Here is a 17753-nt window from a genome sequence, read left to right as displayed (position 1 = left end):
TTTTTCCTGAGGTCATGTATGGATGTGAGAGTTGGACTGTTAAGAAGGCTGAGTGCCGAAGAATTGATGCTTTTGAACTGTGGTGTTGGAGAAGACTCTTGAGAGTCCCTTGGACTCCAAAGAGATCCAACCAGTCCATTCTAAAGGAGATCAGTCCTGGGTGTTCTTTGGAAGGACTGATGCTAAAGCTGAAACTCCAGTACTTTGGCCACCTCATGCGAAGAGCTGACTCATTGGAAAAGACTCCGATGCTGTGAGGGACTGGGGGCAGGAGGAAAAGGGGACGACGGAGGATGAGATGGCTGGATGGCGTCACCAACTCGATGGATGTGGGTTTGAGTGAACTCCGGGAGTTGGTGATGGACAGGGAGGCCTGGCATGCTGCAATTCATTGGGTCGCAAAGAGTCGGACATGACTGAGCAACTGAACTGAACTGAGGTGGTGTGTGTTAGTCACAAAGTCGTGTACAACTCTTTGCAACCCAATGGACTATGGCTCCCCGGGCTCCTCTGCCCATGGAATTCTCCAGGCCAGAATATTGGAGTGGGTAGCCTTTCCCTTCTCCAGGGGATCTCCCAAACCCAGGGATTGAACCCAGGTCTCCTGCATTGCAGGAAGATTCTTTACCATCTGAGCCACCAGGGAAGCCCCAAGGATATGTGGGTAAAAACTTTTAAAGGATGGGCTTCTTCAAGCAGAGACATACTAATATTTTGATAAGCACTGTCTTCTAGAGACTTCTATAGGTTCTGAGAAACCCTAAAAGAACCCCTAAATGCAGAAAATGCTACTCTGCCCCCTCTCCCCCAGTGTAGATCTAGAAGTGTAGATTTCTATATTTCTCCAGGTGAGACAGGCAGTGGAAGATGGATTTGGACATCAACCAAAAAAGAGAGAAACCTGCTCTACTCTCTGGGCCAGACCCTCCTTCCCAAGGCCAGGTGGGAGAAAAGGAGCCCTGTCCCAGCCAGCAGAAAGCCCCACCACCCACTACCTCCCAGACAGACCAAATGAAGACCGCTGGACCCTGTGGGGCAAGCACAGAGGCCCCAGGGTACCTACCAAGCTGCAGCACATCCAGATCACCCTCGAGCTTGTTGGACACTGACAACTGATTTTTCCTAGAGGAAAAAAAAAATAAAGGGAAATGTCAATGTACCATAGAAGAATACCAGAGAAATGCAAACAACAGAGAAGAATGGGAGGAGCACTGGCTGGGCCTCCAGGAGGGAGCTCCTCTCCAGACCCGGCCCTACCGCTCTGTGTGTGCCGTGTACCAGCACTCTCCCTCCCTCCATGTCAGATGGGATCAGATCACTTCTGGGGCGCTTTTCCGTTGTGTACACACACAAGCACACCCCAGCCAGCGCAGGATTAGAGACCCTGTAGTTTGACACTTGCCAAGAACTGAACGCAGGCTCTTTTGCTGATGCCACTGTAGCACTGCTGGGAAACGCTTGCACGTGCACAGGCACACACGCACACACGCGAATCAGGTTCCTGCGATCACTGCACAGATTTTCTTATCTCATTTTTTTTTGGTTTCCTTTCTCCCAGCTTTCTTGTGAAGCTACCAGCAGCCGTTTCTCAGAAATCTCTAGAATGCACCAGACAGAATACCTTCTGTGATTCTGACTAGTAGATTTACGGATGTGCACACAGAGCTTTCTTTAAACAGCCCACCTGTATTTCAGCTCTCTTTAGATTTTCTTTTCCTTCAGCATGCTTCATCTGAACTAAAGTAACATCATTTTTTTTAAATGTATTAAAAAATAACAACATTACATCACCCTCTTGAAAACTCCATTTACTATGTTAAAAATGACAGCTCTTTTGAACGTAGCATTGAAATGTATTTTCCTCCAACATCCTTGCAGGATAAGATATGATTGAAGTAACAATTGTAATCTTGCCACAGTAGGTTCTATTGAATTGGCTTCCTCCTGAAGACGTATGAAGGGGCGTGAGTGGAAGACCACGGAGGACGCACAGTACTGAATTCCCCCGCATGTATCGCTTCGGACCCCAGGGTTCCTGTCTCTGGTGCTGGAATACAGAGCGCCTCCCCCTTCCTCCCAGGCAGCCCTAAGCCTTCCGTGTCCTCCTCCACTCCGCCAAGCCCACTTTCCTCAATTCGAAACCACAAAATTCCTATGCTACCAGGGTTCTGCAAGCCTTCTTGGGAATGGTGAAAGAACAAGTCAACTTGGAAAGAAGATCTAAGGCATGGAGGGGCAGCAGAAGGAGGTGGGGGTGGGTGGTTAAAAGAGAGGCTGTGCCCCGCGACAGTCCCCAGCAATGGAGAACTGTGCTTTCTCAGACACCTCCGCCGACCCCACCTCTCCCCCACCACCCACGCTGCAAGGGAAGACAAGGACCAAAGTCCCACTTCTTCTATCCCCTCTGTCACTATTTCACCTGTATACTAAGGCAAAGGGCCCTCTCCTTGCTGCGCCTGTGTCCCAGTCTGAAAAGCAAGGACTTGGGTGCAGGTGCTAGATGGCCTGTAAGAGCCACCTTGAACCATTTTGAGCTGAAAATATCAGGAGTAAAGATGCCTCTGGCACATCCCACTGCCAACATCTCTCTGGTACCGATCTCTGCTCTCTGCCTCTTCGTCTGTCACCCAGAACATTCTCACAGCCCTCTAACTGGTTTCCTGACCCCAGGGTGATGCCCTACTTGGTGCTGGCCCTACCTCTTCACAAGTGTCAAAGGCATCTTTCTATAAAGAAAGTCTGACAAGAATTGGGTTCATAAACTCCACCCTGAGAATATCTAACTATCTAAAGACCTGTCCTGCCAGTTTCTCAGAGCACAGAGTGCCTCACCCTTTCTCCTGAACTCCTTTAGGGGAGGTGTTATAAGTCAGCAGCTGCAGCAGCACACGATTTAATCCTTGTAGAATTAGATGCCAAGCACCCACGCTAAGTTCCAATTCATGGTTGACAATGCCAAAGATAATGGCAGCAAACACGACATATACTGTTTCCTCATAAAACAAAACCCAAGCCCATTAGTGAGTGCGCAGGGCTGCCCGTGACCTGGCCACCTACCACCCCAGCACCACCTCCCTCTACACCCTCCCGCTCCACCTGCATGTCCTCCATGCTAACTTCTCAGCCCATGCCTCTACACCTTTTCACAAGCTGTTCATTCCCATTCAAATATCTTTTGGCAAACTCACACTCGTCCTTTTCAGCCCAGTTGGAATGCTACCTTCTTCTCAGCTCCAAAGCGTGCGTTTATTCATTTCTTCACTCAGTCATCTAGCCAGCGTGTGGCAGTTATCCAGTAGGTCTGTCTCCCTGCCCCATTGAGACCCAGCTGTGTACAATAAATAGACGCAAATTACAATATGACATGGCATGGTAGGCTGAATAATGATATAATAATGCCCCCAAAGACGTTCACATCCTAATCCCTGGAAACAGAAAATGGTAACTGATATGGCAAAAAAAAACTTGCCAAAGAGATTAAAGATCTTGAAATGGAAGAAAGCATCCTGGATTATCCAGATGGGGCCAACCTACTCACAAGTGTCCTTATAAGAGGGAGGGAAAAAGAGATCGGACACAGCAGAGAACAGGTAGGATGATAATGGAAACAGAGGTTGAAATGATGCACTTTCAAGATAGAGGAAGGGGCCACAAGCCAAGAAATGAGGGTGGCCATGAGGAGCGGAAAAAGGCAAGGAAACAGATTCTAGCTGTTAAACAGCTAGCCCTGCCAACACCTTGGCTTTAGCACAGTGGAACTGATTTCAGACTTCAGTCTTCCAGAACAGCAAGACAATAAATTCATGTTGCTTTAAGCCACTAAATTACTGGGTGATTTGCTGGAGCAGCCATGGGAAACTAATACGTACAGAGAGAGAAACACCAAGGAGGAGCACTGGACTGCAGGATTCTCTTGATGGCCTCCGTGTCCTGTGTCCTGTGTCCATTTTTGAGCAGCACCTAGTCGCTGCTCCAAAAATGGGTGCCAAATACCAGAATGACCCTCACACAAGCTAGGCGGCTCACATAGGTCACTCAACTTAGAGGTGCCAGACCAGGGCTCAAACCCAGGCCGCTGGCTCCAAATGCTGTTCTGCTCTTTCTTGTATTTGATGCTTCCTTTCCCTGCCCAGAACTCTCCATGGCTGCCTGTGGACCAGAAGACAAAACCTACACCTCCCAAGTGGTCCCCTTGGCTCCCCAGGGCGAAGCCGCAGGAGCACGCAGACTGGCAGGAGCCGCGGGGAGAGGGCAGGGATGATGTTCCCGCTGTGCAGGGTACAGCTGGGCCTCTTCCCGGTCATGAGACTTCCACCCTGAGGCCATCCATCAGCCACGAGAGTCCGGCTCAGATGCTGTGCGCTGCTTCCCATAAATCTCTTCACCAGAGGAGACTTCAGTCATGCTCACACTTAGGGAATGTGCTATTGTTCCTTTCATGTGTCCCTTTGTGGCCCAAGCATTACACAGTTGAAAAGGTCAGTTTAAAAGCATGTTCTTGCCTTTGAGTGAAAACTATTATGAGCAACAACGACAAAAAGATAAATCAAGGATTCAAAACACTTTTTCAAAATGCGATTGTACAGATAACCTAGAGTCATGTGTCAAAGTGTGCATCTAATAAATCTAGGGGAGCCAGGCTGGAAACACCCACTTGCCTGCTGGGACCAAGGCCTCCGTTTTCCAGCCAAGACCCTCTGTGGGCTCTACACCCCACCCCTAGGAGGGGCAAAGGCTAGGGCCCTGCAGGTATTCAGGGTTACACAGAGCCAGGACTCAGTCCCTGGATAACTGGGTCTTGGGTGGGTAGAAAGAGCCACTCAGAGACCAGAGTTTTTGCCCTTGATCCCCCAACTCTGAGTGCCCCTAGGCAAGACACCCACCTCTGCGGGCATCAGATGCCTCAGCTATACCTTGGAGAAAGCCTGAGCACAGCTGTGGAACATGACCAGGTGGGCGGGCTGAGAGGACTGATATACCCGGCTTGTGCTATTCTTTAAGATGTTCAACTGCTTTTGCACCGAACACTCAGAATAGTTCACCAGCTCTTGGCATAAAAACAGACGAGGAGCTGTTCTTTCCCCTGTGTTTAGTACTGGATACTTGACTAAACTAGTTATGATTACAAAGGAAAGCTGTCCCATGAGAGGAAAGACATTGATCACTTACTATATAGTCTATTTGATCAAAACCCTGAACCCAGTGTGAATTGATCCCACTCATGTTGCTTCCCTGGTAGCTCAGATGGTAAAGAATCTGCCTGCAATGCAGGAGACGTTGGTTCAATCCCTGGGTCAGGAAGATCCCCTGGTGAAGGCAATGGCAACCCACTCCAGTGTTCTTGCCTAGAGAATTCCATGGATAGAACATGGGATTGCAAAGAGTTGGACAAGCGACTAACACAACAACATGTTGCACAAGAATCCAGGATATAAGAAATTTACATAAAATTTCTCAGCACACCTCACTGAAGCAATGTAAAATTATCTGGAGAGACATTTCTACAAAGCAAGTAAGAGCTCTACAATCTAGCTTCCCCAGGACAGAGAGAGATTTTTTTTTTTTAAGTCCCAACTAAAAATATGCTTAAAACAAACAAACAAACAAAAACCCTGTTAAATATATGAGATGATCCACCATAAGTGAAAGTCAATGGACACAACAAGTAGGACTCTCAAGGACTTGAGATAACAGAACAGCAATCTAAAAGAGGCTGTAATTAGAGAGAATAGGGGAACATTTTACAAAGGAATGGAAATTGTACAAAAAGAAACAGACACTATGAGAAAAGGATGCGCTGCTCTGACAAGCAAATATGGTCATGAAAAATGAGAAAACTTGGGGCATACAATGATGGTGATGGATAATACCATATAAACACATATTTTGTTTTAAATCCATGAGTCTGCTAATAGAGGAGGAAGGAGGGGCAGGGACAGGTAACAGAAAGCTCTTCTCCATGAAACATGCCACCTAGTAAATGAATGATAAAATGACAAAAATTAGGAAATCGCCATTTTTTACATTTCTAATATCAATGGATATTCAAACCACAGGTTAAGAGGTTTTTGAGGCACAGAATATTCACATGGTCTAAAAGTTACAGGGTCTTTATTAATTCCAAAGGGGAAGGTTGCCTTTATGGTAACAGAGAGATTGGCAGAAACCCTAGAGGGCTGACACAACTTAGCATCGCATCACCAAAAATACTTACATCACGTGCTCCTGACATGAAGCAATGGGAGGTACACAGCATCACGTAAGTATTGTCCTTAACCAAAACTGTCTAACATAAACCCAATAATGAAACAGACATGTCTAGAATGTGGTCATTCTATGAGACGAGAGCGAAATTATTTGAGACTGAAAGACATCAGAGAGACATGGCAACCAAATACAGATCAGATCAGTCACTCAGTCGTGTCCGACTCTTTGTGACCCCATGAATCGCAGCACGCCAGGCCTCAATACGGAATGAAGCAGGGCAAAGACTAATAGAGTTTTGCCAAGAAAATGCACTGGTCATAACAAACACCCTCTTCCAACAACACAAGAGAAGACTTGGACATCACCAGATGGTCAACACCGAAATAAGATTGATTATATTCTTTGCAGCCAAAGATGGAGAAGCTCTATACAGTCAGCAAAAACAAGACCAGGAGCTGACTGTGGCTCAGACCATGAACTCCTTATTGCCAAATTCAGACTTAAATTGAAGAAAGTAGGGAAAACCACTAGACCATTCAGGTATGACCTAAATCAAATCCCTTATGATTATACAGTGGAACCAAATACAAGTGAACCTTAAATGGATCCTGGGTTGAAAAACTAAAGCCCAAAGAACACTTTGAAGCCATTTGAGAGAAATTTGATCATGGGCTTTACATTAGTGGATGTTACTGAAATTTCTTGGTTGTGATACTGGTGCTATGGTTATATTCTTGTCCTTAGGAGGTGCAAACTGAGCCTTAATATCTGAATTTTAGTTTCAAATCAACCATAAAAAGTATTTGTGGACGACGGAAGTAGAGGAGAGAGAAAACAAATCCAAAAAAATCTTAGAATTACAGAAGGTAGGTTGCATGTACTATTCTTTCAACTTTTTTATGGGTTAGAACATTTTTAAAGTTGGGGGAAAACTGTTGGAAAACTTAATAAAGGAGATTAGATACAGTGAAGAGATAATAAATTCACTAGGAACAATGAGATGACATTTATTCAGAATGCAGCTCAGAGATCAAATATATGAAAGAACAAATAAGAGACATGCAGGGAAAAATTTTAAGCCTAATATACATCTAAAAGGAGATCCAAGGACTTCCCTGGTGGTACAGTGGTTAAGACTCTATACCTCCACTGCAGGGGCACAAGTTCAGTCCCTGGTTGGGGACCTAAGATCCCACTTGCTGCGTGGTGCAGCCAAAAAACAAATTAGCTAAAAAAAATAAAAGGAGTTCCAGAAAGAAAGGATAAAGAGAATATGAGAGGGGAAATTATTAAAAAGATAATTGCTAAGAATATACCAGACATGAATCCTCAGAGAAACATAATAAATTTCAAACAGTACACGTGTAAGAAAATGCACACCTAGACACGTCATCTTGAAACGACCAGAACACTAAAGACAATGAGAATAACCTTAGAGAAAGGTAGATTATCTAGACACAGCAGTTACTTTAACAAAAAAACATCTTTAGTATTAAAAATATTAAAGGTAAGGACAAAATGAAAACATTTTCAGACAAAGACTAAAAATGTGAACCATCACAGACCTTCACTGAATGAACCACTAAGAGACTAACTGCAGAAGAAGAAAATTGAACCCAGAGGGAAAGAGCAGGATGCAAGCAATGGCAGAACAGAAATCTGTGAACATTTGGATAAACCTAAATGAGAGCTGGCAACAACAACTAATCTAGAGAAAGTTTTTGAAAACAAAGGGATAATACTAGACAGTAAGAAACAGGGAACCTGGGAGGGGGAAATGATCCAAATTAAAGCTTTCTAAAATCCTTGCATTTTTTTGAGGGAGTGGAGATACTAACTGAAAACTTTTAAGTCATCTCAGCTGCTGCTGCTGCTGCTGCTAAGTCGCTTCAGTCGTGTCTGACTCTGTGCGACCCCATAGACGGAATCCCACCAGGCTCCCCCGTCCCTGGGATTCTCCAGGCAAGAACACTGGAGTGGGCTGCCATTTCCTTCCCCAATGCATGAAAGTGAAAAGTGAAAGTGAAGTCATTCAGTCATGTCTGACTCTTAGCGACCCCATGGACTTCAGCTAACACATAGCAATTACTTCGCCAGACACTATTCTCAGCACTTGATGTATTAACTTGAGTTCTCACCACAAATGTTTGAGGCAGGACAATTATTAACCATTTCACAGAGGTTCATGTTGGGCTAAATTTTCATGTCGAATTCCTCCTTTTGTTATTCTGTAACAAGTAGGTTTATCACTCATAATGTTTTTTATCCTATTTTGATTTTTATCTAATAGCGTTTAGCTACATTAGCTTTTACATGGTTGGCATGCAAGTGATATATTATTTCCCCGTTTCCCTGTGCTTAGTTGTTCTCCTTCTCTCCACATGTATTGTATGAAATACCATGGTGCTAATTTTAAAAATTGATTTGAGTGTCTTTGTCTTTTAACTGGCGAGTTTAATTTGTTCATCTTTAATATAATTATTGATATACTTGAAGTTATTTGTCCTTTTATATTTTACACTTTCCTTTTGCCATACTTTTACTTTCTTTGTTTTCTTCTTTAAAAAAAAAATAGCCATTTTAAAGAGAACAATCCAGTGGCATATAACGCATTCACAAATCTGTGTAACCACCACCTCTTGTTAAGAATCCGCCTGCAATGCAGGAGACCTGGTTTTGATCCCTGGGCTGGGAAGATCCCCTGGAGAAGGGAAAGGCTACCCACTCCGGTATTCCGGTCCTCCCAACAGTGACTCTGCACAGCCCTGGCCTTAAAGGCTTTTATTAAAGACTGAACTTCAGAAGGGGTTAGCCTTAAGTGAGAGGGATCCCTGAGGGCAAGCTAATATAAAAAAAGAACTTTAAAAAAAAAGTTCTCCATAGAAGAAAAGATTTCTTCTTTCGATTTTCCTGTTCTCCGTTTCTCTCTGGCTTCCCAGAGAGGCTCAGCCAAGTTCCCCCAGAAGAAGGCCCAAGGTGCAGAATCACGGTGAGTTAGACTTGGAAGGCATTTGGATAGTCACCTGGCATAACCTTTGTGCTTACAGATGAGGAAACCGTGCTCTGGAGTAAGAAAGAGGGCTCCGCCAGTGTCTCCACCTTCCGGGTGCTCAGCCCGGGGGATCCACGTCCCAGCCTCGGGAAGAGCTCCACCTTCCTGGGCCGCCACATCCACAGGCGTTTTTAAAATTAAGCCGTCAAAGAACAGGAGGTCTCATCAAGGGCTGGGTTATCAAGAAGTCATCATGTGTACACATCTCAGTTTTATACCCGGCAGTTGTCAGTTCTCCAACTGTTGACCTTCAACATATGAAAGGAATCTTTTTTTTTTTTTTCCCCTCTCTTTTCTCTTACGGATGTGGAAAACCTGACTAGAACTGCCTGGTCTGACATTTCCTGTGAGAAAGCACTCTGCTTGGATACTGTGAAAGCAATCTGCCTTAACAATTCAGCCCAAATAAATTATCTTCCTGAAACGAGTGAATGACTTTAATTGGGAATTGGGCTGCATACCCAAGACTCTCTCATCCGGGCTGGACAAAGGTGGGACAAAGATAGGGATCGCCTGGTGAGAACGGACTGGGAGGGGGGTCCCCAATGACCCTGCATCCTCCTGGAAAAGCCATCGGCTTGGCCCATTGAGCTGGAGAGAACACACGTACTCTCACCTCCTGAACCATTGTTCTTTGGGGGTGAAGATCTCTCAGTTCAACTATCTTTCTGTGTGCACCCCTCCCCACAGGCTCTGGCACACACACCCTTGGCCAGAAGCGTGCAGAGCCAGAGCAAGATCCAAAACCAAGTCTGACAATTCTCCCTTCCTGAGCTGGGCTGGATTCTGGCACATTCCCGGAACAGAGAAGAAATTTACCCCGGGTCACCAAAGCATCAAACTAGGAGGGTTCCTCAAGGGCACACAATTCGCAAAACAAAACTGTACTAGCTGTGACCTTCCTTCATGTTATTCTCCCAATTTGGCACAAGGCCTTGGCATACAGCTAGTATTCAACGGATGCTCCCTCTGGAAGCTGAGGGGGTGACCGGAGTAGCCAGTGCCTTGTCCAGGGGATATTCCAGACCCAGGGATTGAACCGAGGTCTCCCGCATTACAGGCAGATTCTCTATCGTTTGAATTCTTTACCAGGGAAGCCTCACCCAGATAAGGCTCATGCCTCTGTAAGGGTTGGAAACGCTAACTCAGACCATCTAATCTAATCCTGCCACTCTGTCAGGGGTGGGAAGGGGAGGGAGAGCTTTTACTAATACCTAGAACCCCTGCGTAGGGGGCAAAGCCAAAAACAGAACTTTAGGCTCCAGACTCTCACCACAGTTCATTTTCATCTATCCCATGTTGGATGTTGGAGGCACCAACTGTGTTTTCTAAAGACCCAAAATGCACTGGGTCAGGGTGGTCGCTCTCCCCTTAATGAATGCACACTAGCAGGATTTGTGGCTCTCCCAACTCCTATCTTTCTGCCCTTCTCGCAGGCTGCAGTTTCCTGGGTGTGGCTGAACTCAGCTCCACAAGGTGACTGGTGCCGAGCAGCAGGCATTGCTCAACAGGCAATGAAAACGTGGGTAGAGAGGAGGTGGCTCCAGGGAAAGAAAAATATCCTCTTGAAGGACAAGTGGTCTACCTGGAGTACAGCTCTGGGATGCGGCCAGATCACTGAGTAATCACTCATTCACCACCCGCACTGTGCAGCTCACCAGGCAGAATGCTGCCAGCCCACGATCCTCCTTCCCCTTCGTCTCACCTCCTCCCCTCCGCCCACCAGCACGTGGCTGTGTGGCTCAGCCAAGCCCAGCCATTGTGGAACGCTTGTTGTTGTTGTTTAATTTTTGCGATCCCATGGACTACAGCCCTCCAGGCTCCTTTGTTCATGGGATTGATTCTCCAGGCAAGAATACCAGAGTGGATTGCCATTTCCTTCTCCAGGGGATCTTCCCGACCCAGAGAGCAAATCCGTGTTTCCTGCATTGGCAGGCAGGTTCTTTACCTCTGAGCCACCTGGGAAGACCCTGTGGGATGCTGGAAGAGCCCAATCACCAGGGCTGGAGCGAGAGGCATGAGGTGGTACCTGGCCCACAACAGGAGCCTCGCCCCCTCCCACCAGGAGCCCCAGCCTGCACACCCAGCAGGTGGGATCACTAAGGCTGTCTGATTAGGGCTCCCGACAGTGGAGTGAAGACCTAAGGGGATGATTCTGTCAGAGACAAAGATTCCCCCGGCCCCGTCCTCCCCAAGTCTCCCGTGACAGCCCAGGATGGAAAGGATTGCCTCTACAGCCTTGGCCCTGTCCCAGGAAGTCCAAAGTCACACTTGGAGTTATAAAAGGGAAGGTTCCAAAGTGTGTCTGAAAGGCATTACATAAGAGTTGCCGCTGGTCTCCATCGTGGATTGGAAAGCTGTGCCGAGATGTTTACTTAGCTGCTAGGAGAAGCTGCTTTTTGGCACCACGATTGCTCTTTACTGTCCAAATAAAGGACAACACACCCCGGGAAGGAGCCGTCCCAATGAAAATGGGACTTTTTCCGAGTCCCATTAAATGTTAAACCCACTTGAGCTCTGTTTGATAAAATAAGCCAAAGGGTGGCTTAAAAAAACTTCTGGGGTGAAATATTTTCATTTTGAACTCAGAAAACGTTTCCCTGCATTAAGCATTAATAAAAGCGCCTAAAGCAGCAAGTTTGAAACAATACTGTCTGGGTCCAAGGTTAACTTCATATCAATTTGAAAATAAAGAAACTGGGGTTCACTTACTTTTTGAAAAGGCGAGGAGGTGTACACTTGAATAACACCTTTTTTCTGAAGCTCTTGTCTTTCTCCAAGCAGATGTGGATGAATCCTCCCATGCCCTGAGCTTCCACTGTCCTTTCTGTGACAATCTAAGGGTTCTAATTTTTGTCCTTACAATAAGAAGTGTTTATCTGGGTGCTTATTTCTACTTTACCAAGCACTTTGAAAGCACAGTTTTTTGTTTTTTGTTTTACTTTTTATTATTTTTTTAAAGTTTATTTTATTTTTAAACTTTACAATATTGTATTAGTTTTGCCAAATATCGAAATGAATCCGCCACAGGTATACATGTGTTCCCCGTCCTGAACCCTCCTCCCTCCTCCCTCCCCATACCATCCCTCTGGGTCGTCCCAGTGCACCAGCCCCAAGCATCCAGTTTTTTTATTTATTTCTCACAAGCAGCTTTGCTGCAGGGAAGCAGCAAAGGGACGTTTTAGCCCTATTTTCAAAAATGAGGACACTGAGCTTTGGAAAGTCAGAAATATTCCAACACAGACCAGTCCCTGGCACACAAGTCTATGACCAAATGGGGGCCATAGGTAACAATACAGTAAATCTTTCCTTAGGCTTAATTTGTTCATTTCAAAGCTGGGACTTTTCTTTCAAGATTGGATATATATTTAAATTTTACAGAATTGTTCTAATGTTCTTACTTAGCAAGAAAACTAAATAATAATAACAACCTGAAGAGTATCTGATTTCAGTTCAGTTCAGTCGCTCACTCATGTCCGACTCTTTGCGACCCCATGGATTGCAGCTCACCAGGCTTCCCTGTCCGTCACCAACTCCTGGAGCTTGCTCAAACTCATGTCCATTGAGTCCGTGATGCCATCCAACCGTCTCATCTTCTGTCATCCCCTTCTCCTCCTGGTTTCAATCTTTCCCAGCATCAGGGTCTTTTCCAATGAGTCAGTTCTTCGCACCAGGTGGCCAAAGTATTGGAGTTTCAGCTTCAGCATCAGTCTTTCCAATGAATATTCAGGGCTGATTTCCTTTAGCATGGACTGGTTTGATCTCCTCGCAGTCTCTCAAGAGTCTGCAAGAGTCTCTCAAGGGACTTTCAAGATTCTTCTCCAACACCAGAGTTCAAAAGCATCAGTTTTTCGGTGCTCAGGTTTCTTTAAAGTCCAACTCTCACATCCATACATGACTATTGGAAAAACCATAGCTTTGACTAGACAGACGTTTGTTGGCAAAGTAATGTGTCTGATTTACCATGAAGTTAATGGGACTTAAGCTTCAGGGATCCTCTTGCACGGGCCCTGTCACGAGGCCCTAGTGTTGGCACAGTCTTCTATTTTTGTCAGATTTGCAAACATGTGGTAGGTGTAAGTTCTTTATCTTCAAGAGACACCCAAACTGTGTAAGTTTCAGGCCCACAACGTCTGGATCTGAACCTGATTCCAGGCAGTTTGTTTTGGCATTTTTGTTTGTATTTTGCTCATCCATGAATTCCCACCCAGAGATGACCCATCCTACCAATAGATGCCCAGCGTCTCCTCCACCCCAGGCACCCTGTGCTTGTCTTGTCCAAGTTCATACAGAGAGTTCTGTACCCAGCCAAGACTGGCTCCTGGAGCCCCTCTTTCTTCCACCGCACGCTGTCCCATCACACACACACACAAAAGGAATCTCCAGGAAATTTTGACCTACTCCAAAAACACAGAAGACTTATTATTTCATGGGTCTTTCTTAGAAAAAGGAGAAAGGGACGCTGCTTTAGATCCAAGGGAGCTTTGCAAACTTAGAGCATTACACCACTCAAACACACAAAACTGGAGAGCTGTGGGATTTCCCTAGGTGAGCCAGTCCCCATCAGGACATGCACACCTTGGACTAAAATTAGCCATGTCCCTCAGCCAGCTCGGCCGCCTCCCTGTGCCTCTCCAGGCAGTGTCTGAACTTGACATGGGGGGTGAGGGTCCTCAGGTACCAACAAGAGTGTGACAGCCCTTGCTAACCCCTCTTGGGGTTCCCACCCCTGCCTCCCAGGAGGATTCCCAGGAACTCATCATGGGGGGCTCACAGGTGGAGAACCTGGGAGGTATGGGCATTCAGTGGGAGCTGGGACGCTGATAAACACAGCTGCTCAAAGGTGGGGAATCTGTGCTGGAACTTTCCACGAGCCCCAAAGTAGGGGGTGCAAAGGACCCTCCTCACACAGAAGTCAGGAAGTACAGGCTTTGGATTTTAGCACAGAGCAAGTATTCCTTCTCAGATCCTTATGCAGTAACAATATTCTGTGAGAGTTTGCAAGAAGGAAAAAAAAATCAAAGCAGCACATTCTCTTTTCTCCTTGATAATGAAACTTCTGCAGAAGTGGAATGAAGAAGCCCTTTGGCAAGGTTCTGGCTCCCTTGGTTTCTAGGGATCTAAACGTGAATAACATACCACGCAGGAGACTGAAAACACACGCCCTGCAAAACCCTCCGGAGTCCTGCTTCTCCAGGCAGCCACGCCCTTCTGCAGGGGTGACCTGGCCCCCAGCAGGGTGGACGTGCAGGGACTTACAGACTGCAGCCTCTGCTGGACTGCGTGGGTGAGAAATGGTCCCAGAGCACGGCCAACAGGAAGAGCGTTGACCAAATGTATCTGGAGCCTTTTCCAGGACAAATAGAAAAACCAGATGAAGCAGCTGGACCCACGTCGGGCAGTCTCCTGTTGGAAATGTCATGTTGAGCCTCATGGTGTGGGTGTAATCAAAGGATTGTGAGTTTCGAGAAAACATCCAGAATGTCTGGACAGGGAAGATGCGGCCAGCTTGTACTGTGGGCGTGCAGACTCCAGGCCCAGCAGCGTGGGTGGGGGAAGATGGATGTGAGAAGGGAGGTAAGAGTGGGCTTCCCAGTGCCCCCCAGGACAACACCAATGAAGGCTGCTTTTTGTGCATCCGCAAAACACATTCAAGTTCTCGCTTCTGTCACAGTCACTGGTTCCTTGGAGATCAAAGGACTTGAGGGTGCCCACATAAAACAAGAAGAGGCTGAGTTAGGGCGTTCCCTCAGTGGCTCCTGGGCTCGCCTTTGGGGTCTATACTATCACCTCACCCAGATTCCAGCATTTAATGACCCTATTACATTCTTCGTGATCTTTACTGAGAGATAAAAAATAGATCCTACTGACCATTCATTTTTCCTATTTGTTCCATATATATTTTCCCTTTTTATTTTGAAAAATGTTAAACCTACGGGAAAATTGAAAGAATGAATACAATAACATCAGTATACGCTTCACTAACAGTGACAAATTGTTGATATTTTGCGGTATTTGCTTTCCCTCTCTCCATCTCCCTCTCTCTCTCCAAACACACACGCATACGCACACATTTTTTTTTTTTTTGCTGGACTGTCTGAAAGCAAGTTGCAGATGTTACTATAGCCTTAATTTGTAAGAACAAGAACAGTCTCCTGCAAAATCCACATGGGGTTTATTTGTATGACAACACTTTTTAAAACCAGGATCTTTGTTTAAGCTCTCCCAGATTTCTGCATCTGATAAGTCTATCCTTTTGGAGTTATTTTCTTTAAAAAGAATCATAAATTAGTCATGACGTCTTTAATAGGCCAGATCTGTTTTGGGGTTTTGTCTAACATGGATACTTTCAACTTCTCTTTTCTTCTTTTAATACACTGTGGGAGGTGAGGCTCTGGGTTGTAGAGTGGTGTGGATGGATTTCCTTGGCAGCTTCTGGCACTGGTTCCTAGACACTTGTTGAAATGTCCTTATAAGTTCATCTGCCCTCTGCATAGTAGCTTCTGGAACAGGAACACTCAATGTGTCATTGCTCCATGAGGAGGTGAGTAAAAAAATGAGGCCGCCTTGCAAAAGAGTCTCCAGTCCTCAGATGAGCTGTTGCTGTTGTTCAGTTGCTAAGTCATATCTGACTCTTTGCAACCCCATGGACTGCAGCATGCCAGGCTTCCCTGTCCTTCCCTATCTCCTGGAGTTGCTCAAACTCATGCCCATCAAGTCAGTGATGCTATCCAACCATCTCATCCTCTGTGGCCCCCTTCTCCTCCCGCCCTCAATCTTTCCCAGCATCAGAGTCCTTTTTGGTTTGGTTTCCATCAGTGACTTTTTGAGTTTGCTCCATTTTTCCTCCTTATTCAAAATAAGAAGGGAGAAGGCCAAAGTGAACTGGGACCAAAGGAAACATCACTGATAGGAGCTCCAACCTCCATCATGGACTTCCTGTTGCTGTTCACTCCCTTACAGAATCTAATGAAGCCTAGGGCCCTGAGCAGCAGCCTTGAGAGCAGGGACCACAGCTGTGTGGGCCAAGCAAGGGCAGTTCACTGTGCCAGCCCACTGTCCAGGCCTGGCCTCGGGAGAGCTTCTGGAAAACAGAATGGTGTATACGCACCTCCCCTGGGCCCTCAGTACACGGGGTGGCCACCCCCTATAGAGCAGGGACTGCCCTAAGCCCGGGTCTGGGACCCCAGCCCACACTCTGAGCCGCAGCGTCCTCTACTGCGACCCACACAACAGGGCTGAACATTCCTCTTTGACCATCACCATCGTGCATAATCTGCCTCTAATCTCTCACTTCCCATCCCTTTCTTACAAAATGCCCATTTATTCAGGAATGTGTCCATCCATTTGAGACACAGGGCATTTGGGGTAACTAAACAGTAGGCAAGAACATAGGTATTTATTAATTATTGTAAGCCCAACATTTTACATACGTTATTTCGCTGACTCTTCACAATATAAAAATAACATAAACATAAAAGTAGGTACCTCATCCCATTTTTTAGATGAAGAAATGAAGTTGTAACGATTTTTTTTAAACAAACACACACACACACACACACACACACTGTGCTCGAGGTCACCCTGTTAGTAAGAGGTAGGTCTGTCCAGTTCTAAATCTTGGGCCCTTTCAATCCACCATGCTGAGTTGCCAAATATATCATAGATGGAGAGCCCCATTGCACAGTCTCAGAATACAATAAAATGCTATGTTTCCCAAACAGCAGTCCTCCGTAACTTAACAAAGCTTTGCTTAATTGGGATACATTTCAAAGAACCCAAAAACTGCTGAGCAGAATTGGCTCTTTCACTGAGGATTTCAAAGGTACTCTGGGAACTTGTAATGCCCCGGGCCCGTCATTATGGACATCAATTATCATCGTGGAGCGTGGCAGAAAATTAATCTGACTCTTGTGGCCGCTGCCCACTCCCAGCCTGCCCCAGCACGCGCTTCCTGCCTCTTTGGGGTCTCTGTGAACCATCAGCCTCTCCCCTCTGCTGCTGGCACCCAGCCCTTGGCTTACAGACGCGCTCACATCTCTCCCGTCCTGGAGACAAAGACTCTGCTCCCTAACCCTCTCCCCTTTTGAACGGCCGTCCTGTCCCTACCTTCCCATCCCCTCTAACTTCTTTGAAAAAGCCCCGTGTCCCCCTGTGTGTCCTCACCCCGTTGCAGGAGACGTCCTGTCCCCAGTCCCTACTGAAAGTGCTCTCTCCAAAGCCACTCCATCACCAGTCCCAGTGACCTTCCCAAATTCCCAGCCAAGGGCTCGAAGCTGCCCACACCTCCTGCTTCCTGCAGACCCTCTCCTCCCTCACCTCTGGAATCCTTCTCCACTCCGACCGCTCCTCTTGCTTACCACACCAAACATGTGCCTCTCCCACTGCAGGGCTCTGACCTTGGCACCTTTATCCTAGACCCTTGGACATGACCACCCCCTCTAAGGACTTCAGCTCTCAGCCCGTCCCAGACACCCTTCTCTCAACCTCTCAG

At 46.4% G+C, this 17753-nt stretch overlaps 1 protein-coding gene across 3 annotated transcripts in view; it reads right to left on the bottom strand.

The window, feature by feature from the left end:
• MINDY4 (MINDY lysine 48 deubiquitinase 4) overlaps positions 1-17753 on the bottom strand; it is a 120145-nt gene that overhangs the window by 63767 nt on the left and 38625 nt on the right. For all 3 annotated transcript variants that reach the window (XM_070369492.1, XM_005889141.2, XM_070369494.1), the window contains one exon: positions 1064-1122. In XM_070369492.1, the coding sequence (XP_070225593.1) occupies positions 1064-1122 (59 nt within the window). The remainder of the gene's footprint in view (positions 1-1063; positions 1123-17753) is intronic.

This window comes from Bos mutus, chromosome 4 (genome assembly GCF_027580195.1).
Source record: "Bos mutus isolate GX-2022 chromosome 4, NWIPB_WYAK_1.1, whole genome shotgun sequence".
NCBI classification, from domain to species: Eukaryota; Metazoa; Chordata; class Mammalia; order Artiodactyla; family Bovidae; genus Bos; species Bos mutus.
Note: the sequence above shows the minus strand (reverse complement) of the source record. Positions and strands in the feature narration are given on the sequence as shown.